This window comes from Cibotium barometz, chromosome 39, assembly GCF_041138505.1.
Source record: "Cibotium barometz isolate CiBa-2024 chromosome 39, ASM4113850v1, whole genome shotgun sequence".
Lineage (NCBI taxonomy): Eukaryota > Viridiplantae > Streptophyta > Polypodiopsida > Cyatheales > Cibotiaceae > Cibotium > Cibotium barometz.
The window spans coordinates 8,790,147-8,799,946 of NC_141084.1; the positions used below are offsets into that span (position 1 = coordinate 8,790,147).

Below are 9,800 nucleotides of genomic sequence, written 5' to 3' on the forward strand. Positions count from 1 at the left end.
GTTTAAGGATAGTAACTTTGATGTGTAACACTTAACTTTTTGGGGCTAAAGCACTAGAAGTGGCGCGGTGTTGTGATGCTTCGAAGGAAGATGCAAAGGCATCGGTCATTGACCTAATGAAAGTTTGACATTTTAATATTATAATGTTTCAAAACCCATTTAGGCCTAAGGTGCGAGATGAAGGTGGGTGTGACAAGTAGCCTAAGAAACTTGGGGAAGGGGACAGAGACAAATTGGCAATATGTCTATACACACACACACACACACACACACACACACACACACACACACATATAAAGGCTTATACACACACACATTATTATATATATATATATAAAGGCTTATATACACACATATATATAACAAATACGTTTTCTCATTCTCAATACTACTAAAGTTTTGAGCACTCAAGGGCCCCACGTGGCAGAGATCGGCTTGTGGATCCTGGTGAGAATCGAGGGCGCCAACTTTTTAGATATATGGTTCCTAAATTATTAAGCATTAACAAAAAACACTTTTTAAAATAATTAATACTTTCATGATTTCTGCTTTTTTTATTTACGTTTTCCACTACAGCACACAGGGAGGCCTCCTTTTCTTCGCTTCTCCTCCTCCTCCTCCTCCTCCTGTGTGTAAATATCAAACCCTAATTATGAAACTCTAACCCTAACCTTAACCCTAACCCTTAACCTACGAACTGTGCAGCAGAGTGTGTGCAGAAAAGCAAAAGGCGAGCTAGAACAGAATTCAAAGCAGGTATTTCATCTTCTTTTCCATACAAGCTAGGGTTTGGGTTCAGGTCCTGCAGCAGTGCCTCCTATCGCTGTTATACTCGTTGGCGTCTGTTTGTTTCACTTTTCTTTTTTGATTAGCGGCTTCAACAACCATCGAAGATTAAGGTTTTCTGATTGGAAACTTTTTTATTGCATTTGCCCCTTCTAATAGAAAACTGATTGCGATCTACTCTAAGCTAGTGTCGGTGAGCAGTCCTTTTCAGAGTCTTTTTTTAGTTCTTAAGTTATTCTTGTAATTGTTTTTTCTGATTTTGATAACAATTTTGGCTGACTTCGACGATTTTTTTCCTCCATTTTCATCTGATGTTGAAGAATTTCATTTGATTTTCTAGAAATTCCTTGCACCTGCATCTGAATTTGGAAGGGTTTTTGCTTTTTCTTTTTTTCAGAAATAATGGCAGGTCAGGCTGATGCATATGAAGGGAACCTAGGAAATGCTGTGTCCTCACCAGAGTCATCCGGTGACATGGATGAGAGTATAGCAACCCTAGTGCATTTGCAGCAGCTGCAGCAAAAGCAGGAGGTGATTCAACTCATGGAGTCACACACGGTCACAAATGCTGATGCTGGGTTCAGGCGTGGCCTAGAAGAGCTGGTGAGAGATCATCTCAATACTTGTATGGCCCTTGCCTCATGCAGTTCTGCTGTTCACAATCCAGGTATCAGTAGTAGTAGTGGCAGCAACACGATGTCCCGCCCTTCATCTTACAACGCTATGCATGATGAATCCGATGACACCCATCATTCTTTGCATGAGAACGATCACAATTTGGATCCCTACGGTGCTGCCCAATCTCGCGAATCAGATGTCCCGTTATTCCAGATGAGCGACTCTGCATATTGCAATGCACACCACCATATCTTGGACCATGAGCAGAGTGATTATGAACATGAAAATACTGACCAGCTGGTGCAGGAGCAAAGAGAGGCAGATGGCAGGCTTGTGGATGATCATTCTTCTGTGCAAGAACGGCCCCGGTCTAGAATTCTCACCATCTGGGCAGCACAGCGTGCCCAGGAAATGATTACAACTATGGAGAGACAGGCTCGGGAGGCAGAGCTGCTTGCTCTTGCTGGCCTTCATACGGTGTCAACGTTAGATGCATCTTTTCTGAGGGAGTCACTGACAAGAGCAGATCCATCTATGGGTGGGGAGGCAAGGCAGCATAGAAGGCCATCGTCTTTGGTACAGATGTGGAGGGAACTAGAGGAGGAAAGGAGGACTGAGAGGGCCAGAATTGATCCCGAAGAGAGGACAGCTACCCCGTCAGAACCTTCAAACCCTTCAGAAAATGTGGAAAATTTTGACAGTCATGTGAATACTCACAGAGCAGATGAAGGAGTGGAACAAAGTGTTCTTGCAGAGGTTAGAGCTGCTCAAACGCAAGCGAGTGAGGATTCTGAGGATTCGTTGCAATCACGGAACTCAGACTACACAGAGTGGGAACTAAATGAAACTGAGAGGATTGATATGCACGACCACATAGAAGTTTCTGAAAGGCACTCTGCCCAGACTCAAGAGGGTGAGAGAGAGCATGTAAGACAGATTGTGCAGCGACTCATGACAGATAATGGGGTGCAGACTATGTCTACTGGTGGGCAAACACAAAACAGATCTGCATGGTTGGATGAGAATGAAAGGGAGAGGGTACGTGAACTTGCTCGCGAGTGGGTTAGAGTGACCAATGAACAAAGAGCTGGCATGCGGGAGAGAGGAGTTAGGCAAAGACCTCAAACAGTCAACGGACTTGGACACACAGGAGAGAGGGGGCTAGCACCAGAAGATGAAAGCCTGAATGAAACTGCGGTGCGAGGGCTAAGCAGAAGTGAACGAAGGTTTTTGGACCGACAAGTTATTCTGGATATGTTAATGAGAGTAGAAAGGGAGAGACAAAGAGAGCTTCAGCTTCTAGTGGAGCACCGTGCCGTATCTGATTTCGCACATCGACACCGGTTACAGGTTTTTACATGGCAGATGTTCCTTTGGTTTGCTTCACAGTCTGGATTAAAATCATTTTGTATGTGCTTTGCCTTGCATGAGAAGTGAAAAGAATATAGTGTGTCTGCATGCAGTCTTTTTTAAGAGGGCGGTTTTTACGTACCGGAGCAGTCAGTGAAGAAGAACGGATCCCTTCCTCAGCAGCAGGAGAGCTTGGCCAGTTAAGGCAGCGGAGGGCCGTTAGTGATCTGAGGTACTGGTTTTTTTCTCTCTTGCGAATCAGAGCGATTTGTTAATAGATGAAGCATCAACCTGCCATAAAGATGGTATCGACTCTACTTGATTTTTGTATTTTCAGGGAAGGCTTTCGTTTCAGGCTCGAGACTATTCTCCGAAGTCAAGCCAACAATAGGTTGGACATAGAACGTGCAAATGCTCATGGTGCAGCTCAAAGGAGGAGGAGAAGAGAAAACCAGTCTGTTGTTCGGCCCTTAGTAGGAGGGAGTCCAATAAGGGGAGGGGCTCCCTCAGAAGGTGTGTCAAGAGGTTGGCAAGGGATCACTTCAGCCAGAAGAGTCACAGATTTTCAAAATGTGGAGGAGTCAACGGAATACAACATGGAGCTTCAAGAGCTTCTTGGAAGGTATGGGATATATTCTGCAAGCTCTTATGGGATGCAAATTCCTCCGTCTCTCTTTTAGATGGCTGTGCAGGAATCTTAGGATTTTGTTGTTATTCTTCAATTTGTTACAACTAGTGATTATTTTTGTGTTGTACTTCACATATGGACTTGCAACAGGCGAAGTGTTACCAATGTTTTGGCCAGTGAATTTCGGGATAGATTGGATCAGTTGATTAGGTCATTTCTTCAGACTCAAGGACGCTCACCAGTTGCATGGGATTTTACAAGGTCTGCGCGAGTAGGCACTTCCCAACAGCAGCAGCAGCAGCAGCAGCATCGAGCAAGGCAACAATCACAACGGCAACGGCAACGGCAAGCCCAGAATCAACAGCCAACTGTCATACCACCACCCCCTCCTCCACCTCCACAGCCAGTATGGCAGCAGGAATTACAGGGAACATGGCCGCGCCCACCACCATCTCTACATCGCCCCTCTTATCTAGTACGTTTTGACTCTTGGCTATATCAACCAAAGTTTCTGGCCTCTGTTGATGAGTATTCATGTGGAGGACTGTGTGCTTGGCAGGAAGTGGAGGGTATCAATGACTTGCGGACTGATGTCTCGAAGCTGCAACAAGGGATGTCTGATCTTCAAAGAATGATGGAAACCTGTATAGAAATGCAACTGGATCTACAGCGGTCTGTGAGACAGGAACTGGCTGGTGCTCTTCAACGGATGTACGATGGGAAAGGTGGGTGTTTGTCTGTAGTGCTCTATGAGGTGTACTGCATGCTTCATGACGTGTCATAAGTATGCCTGTTTTGTCCTTGTGCAGCTGTCCCAGAAGAAGCCATTGATGGTTCCAAATGGGTTTCTGTGAAGAGGGGGATATGTTGTGTTTGCTGTGACAGGAACATTGACTCTCTTTTGTACAGGTTAGTTCACAAACGAAAGGAGTTTTCAAATCCATTCTTCTGAAGGGCTTTGATTGACATGCTTCTGGTTCTTGCTGCAGATGTGGGCATATGTGTACGTGTCTCAAATGTGCCTCTGAGTTGATACGAAATAGTGGAAAGTGTCCCATGTGCCGAGCTCCCATTATGGAGGTTGTTCGTGCTTTCACTGTGGCATAAGCATCTTGGAACAATAAATTTATTCAAGCCACAAATGGCTTTGTTTCATATGCTACCTCAACAATTGGGATGGACTGACCTTGTATAGTTTGAAGGGCATCGCTTTGCTGCTTCAGTCTACTGTACAGTGTATAGTTTCCAAATGGTGGTGTGTTGTGACCACACTAAACTGGGAGGGTCACACATGGAGCCTCTTGTGATTGTCATTATAAAAGTGCTAGCTGTATTTGGGTGGCACTTGTGAAGACTTTGTCATTCTTTGTGTATGAAAAAAAATGGGATGTAGAAGAGCAACATACATGCTCTCACTTGTCTATGTGGAAGGGAGGAATCATGTTTGGTGGCAATCCTCAATTGGAGAAGATGCAACCAGAGAGAGCTAAGAGGAATCATGTGTCATGGAACAAGCAATAAAGGTTTTTGACAACAACACTAAAGGATGGCCCTCAGAGCCATATATGTGGTTGAGCCCTGCTGTTGAGGGCCATTCTAGCTTCTTTGCTAATTATGAATGCAGAAACTCTGCATTTGCCATTGTAAAATATAATTATATCATTTGATATTTTAGCCATTTGGTTTCACATCTTTCAAAGATTGTGAAAAAAGGCTGAAGATGCCCCCATTGAGGTGATAGCTCTAGTGGTAAAGGTGTTTGTTTAGGGCCCAGGAGGTCATGGGTTGAAAACCCCACGAGGTGCTTCCTCGGCGGCTTCGCCTATGCAGGCAGATAGAAAAGTGCCTACGGGTGGTGAAAAACGATAACTATGGGTGGATCTTGGGCCTAAGGCTAGTTGGAAAAATAAAAGGATGAAGATGCCCTAGCCATGGCTGAAAGTTGTGTTTTTCCAACTGGACCTCATGTAAAAGGCTGATTCTTCAGATGCCTTGCTGGATAAAGTCATAGTATGATGGGAAAGGTTTCTTTTGTACTCCATGAAGCAATGATCTGGATCGTATGTACTTTCATGTGCTCAAGCTGGAAGGTTTTGCGATGGGAGGGATTACAAGCCACTGAAATTCACAGCACATGGATGTGCTACAATGCTTCAGAATATTTTGTCTTGGCTGGTTTCCTCCTGCTAGGAAAAGAACACGTGTAATATTACAATGCTATGTTGTGCATGTTTGCTTAGCGGAATTTAAACTTCCAAGTTACCAACATAAAATTGTCGATGCTCACAACTGTGGGCATTGCTGAAAAAAAGAAGAGAGAATAGGTTACTGTGCTGGAGTGCAGTAGGGGAATTCTGTGCAAGTTATGGGGCCTTAAAAAGTGTCAAGACACCTATATCTAACTTAATTTAGGATCCTTATCACGGAAGCAAAGCTGGGGATCCCCATTCATTCAAATATTAAAAGAGTGTTTTTTGCTGACACTGAAGCTGGGCTTCTCAAGCTGCAGTGTGTTTTGCCATGGCAGAGTATCTTGCAAACTGATGGTGCTCCTCCTAGCCATTGGCAGTTGTTTATTTCAGGTCCAAGGTGACCTTAAAGATGTGTAGCATATCTGTATAGCCCTCAGGGGTTGAAAGGCTCAAAAAATTGATTGCAACTTGGTGTTGATGAAAGCTAGGGCATACCTAGCAACCCCAAATCGATCTGCCACACGTGAAGACCATCGATATCATTATAAGAGCTAACCTCAAGCTTCTAGAGAGAATGTATTTGCCACGGCAGAGTATCTTGCAGACGGATGGTGTTTCTCCTATCCATTGGCAGTTGTTTATTTCATGTCTAAGGTGACCTCAAAGGTGTGTTCTTATCATGGAGCATATCTATATAGCCATTCAGGGGTTGAAAGGCTCAAAAAATTGAATTCAACTTGGTGTTGATGAAAGCTAGGGCATAACTAGCAGCCGCAATCAATCTGTCAGACTTTTAGTGCTCATGAAGACCATGGATATCATTATAAGAGCTAACCTCAAGCTTCTAGAGAGAATATATTTGTCTGGATGGTGTTGATAATGTGACAATGTGAGTGTGACTTTCTCATCAACTTAGCTTGTTTGAAAGCACCGATACAGGAGAAGCTAAAAGAGTGTTTCTAAATTTGAAGTGAAAACTAGATCAAGCTTCAGTCAGCATACTAGCAAGAACTCCCTCACCCCTGCATGCCAGCAAGCCTTCTCTTAGTTTTCAATCGTCTCTGGCTTCCAAGACAATTTTGTACAAGTGACTGGCTAGGCCTCGTACTTGGCTGATATTGAGAGGGTAAATGCCAAGAGCTTCAAAGTGGCATCATTGCCAGAGTTTTGGAAACATTCAAAGTTTACAAACAAGGTCCTAACTTTGATAAGTTTAACTGAGACTATCAACGCTCTTCCACTTTTCATGAGAACTGACATTGACTTATTATGGCGATCCATACTATAATCTGGATTATTAAAATTTTGGGAACCGGAAAACAAAGGAAAGAAAAGTGTCTATAAAAAGGTTTAGGTTTGTTTTAGTGGCATTCTTCATAAATTTCATCACCTTCCATTTATCACAAAATGTAATATTACTTTCAAGAGCTAAAAAGTGTTGGAAGAAGGCTAAAGACACATCACAAAAAGGGCTTACTATCAGCAAGCCGTTTTCTTAGTTAAAGAACTGATGATGAGAAGATGGCTAGAGGTTTCAAAAAGGATTGACAGTTATTCCAATGCAAGAGTACCTTGATGGACAAAAGATAACATTTTCTTGAAATGTTTTAATGACATATGGTTCAACCGTTTCTATTGATTAAGACCCATCATCTCAAGCTACCACCATAAGATAATGGGTCTTGACAACATCAAGTCCGGCAAAGCAATCTAGATTAAATAGACAGCATGGACATCTTGGATTCTTACTTCAGTTCATATTCGTAATCTAGGAATCTCTTGAAAAGGCAAGCATTGAAGCTACAAAGCCAATACAGTTAGCTTATTTTTTAAGGACAGTATAAGAATTGTCATTAGCTTATTTTTTAAGGACAGTATAAGAATTGTCATCAGCAATCCAGGACATACCCAATCAAAAAAAGAAAAACGACCATTTCTATGCGTTGGGGAGACATTGCATGCATGCAAACCGTCGCAGCAATTCTCACATGTTAGTGCAAAAGGGCTCACGCGACAAGGTTTGAAAGAATTATGCAATTCTTCTATCTCGTAAGTGCCTCCATAGCATAGTGGTAGTGCGTTCGCTTCGTAAGCGAAAGGTCGCGAGTTCGATCCTCGCTGGGGGCTCCTGTTTTTCTCTGTCATCCAAATTTATTATGTCCAACTCATATGTAAGTTTCCAAATAAAATATAAATGCGGCATATGAACTTTACAAATAAAATATAAATGCGGCATATGAACTAACAAATAAAATATAAATGCGGCATATGTGGGTAAAATACCCAGCCTATAAAAAATGCGCACCAACCAACATAAAATATATATATAGTAGTAACCAACCTATATAAATATATGTAACATATATATTTATCATTATACAAATATATACAAAAATACACAATGGACCAAATCCTCTTTAAGGTTTCGAAAAAAACGGGGTTGAGGAGACAATGAGGCGGTGAGTCACATATAAATATGTAAAACCAACCAACATGTACTTAAATATATATTACCAATATAGCTATACTCGAGTGAATGACATACTCATCTATGTAAAACCAACCAACATAAATATACGTTACATATATGTAAAACCAACCAACATAAATATACGTTACATATAGGTAAGTACACAAATAAAATGATACAATGTACAACTAACCAACACCAACACACACACACACACACACACACACACACACATACAATGTAAAACCAACCAACATAAATATACCTTACATATAGGTAAGTACACAAATAAAATGATACAATGTACAACTAACCAACACCAACACACACACACACACACACACACATACAATGTAAAACCAACCAACATAAATATACGTTACATATAGGTAAGTACACAAATAAAATGATACAATGTACAACTAACCAACACCAACACACACACATTGTATCATTTTATTTGTGTACTTACCTATATGTAACGTATATTTATGTTGGTTGGTTTTACATAGATGAGTATGTCATTCACTCGAGTATAGCTATATTGGTAATATATATTTAAGTACATACTTAAGTGGGTTGGTTTTACATATTTATATGTGACTCACCGCCTCATTGTCTCCTCAACCCCCAATCATCTCTCTCTCTCTCTCTCTCTCTCTCTCTCTCTCATTGTGAGAGAGAGAGAGAGATGACTGGGGGGTGGAGGTGTGGTTGGAAAAGGCAAAAAATAGGAAACATTTATCTAGTGTTAGAAACATTTATATAGTGTTAGAAGCAAATACGATTGGAAAAGAGAGAGAGAGAGAGAGATGACTGGGGGGTGGAGGTGTGGTTGGAAAAAGTAAAAAATAGGAAACATTTATATAGTGTTAGAAACATTTATATAGTGTTAGAAGCAAACACGATTTTAAAAATCTACCAAATCTTATTCTTTTAAGTTCTAAAAATAGCCAAGTGGTAAGGGCTCTTGCCCTACACCACGACAGCCTGGGTTCAATACCTGCCCCCTCCTCCTGCATGCGGCCTGTCAATTCCCAGATTTAAAAAAATCCTAGCAATACAAAAAAAAAGTCGCTATAGCGTGCCTTCTCACAAAGTAGACAGCAAGAAGGTTTGTCTTTATAATTGATTTATCTCTACACTTTATTTCTTTATAAGTTGTAGGATTGACACTAAGAGGTTATGGAATCCATGCATATTCTTTGCTTATGTAACATTTTTAAAGAAAATAACATGGTTAGTGCATATTAATATTTTGAATAATGTATCAATCTAAATTAAATGAGTGTTAAATAAGAGAGAGAGAGAGAGAGAGAGAGAGAGAGAGAGAGAGAGAGAGAGAGAGAGAGAGAGAGGGGGGGGGATAGGGGTAGGTAAAATAAATGAATTTTTAAGAAAGCATTCGTATCAATTGATTTTGAAAAATTACTTTCCAAGTGCTTTGAATATTGCAACATGTTGTCTCACAAGGTCGATCCAAAAATGGCTCCAACAAATGGTTCTTTTTTACAATTGATTCAAATCTACAGTTTATTTCTCGAGAAAAATTATTGTAGGATTGTTTGATAAGATATTGTAGGATTGTTTAAGAGTCTATAAAATTGACACATATTCTTTACTCATAGCACATTTCTAAAACAAATGGTTTAGAGCCATGCCATCTAAAGAGGGTGTTTGGACTCTTTCTTGTGATTAAAAATTTGATCAAATCACCTACCATGCAACAACTCCATCTCAATCATTATTAGACAAG

The 9,800-nt window shown here is 41.0% G+C and overlaps 1 protein-coding gene and 1 non-coding gene across 2 annotated transcripts; both read left to right on the forward strand.

The window, feature by feature from the left end:
- The first annotated feature begins 525 nt into the window (after positions 1-525).
- LOC147615687 (uncharacterized) lies at positions 526-5,060 on the forward strand. Its single transcript, XM_086778245.1, has 8 exons — positions 526-756; positions 1,184-2,754; positions 2,868-2,986; positions 3,092-3,376; positions 3,533-3,857; positions 3,942-4,107; positions 4,192-4,291; positions 4,372-5,060. The coding sequence occupies exons 2-8, from the start codon at positions 1,189-1,191 to the stop codon at positions 4,487-4,489; spliced, it is 2,679 nt and encodes an 892-aa protein (XP_086634371.1). The 5' UTR covers positions 526-756; positions 1,184-1,188; the 3' UTR covers positions 4,490-5,060.
- A 2,569-nt stretch (positions 5,061-7,629) lies between these two features.
- On the forward strand, positions 7,630-7,701 carry TRNAT-CGU (transfer RNA threonine (anticodon CGU)). The gene has a single exon. It is a non-coding gene; the product is annotated as a tRNA-Thr (tRNA).
- The last annotated feature ends 2,099 nt before the right edge of the window (positions 7,702-9,800 follow it).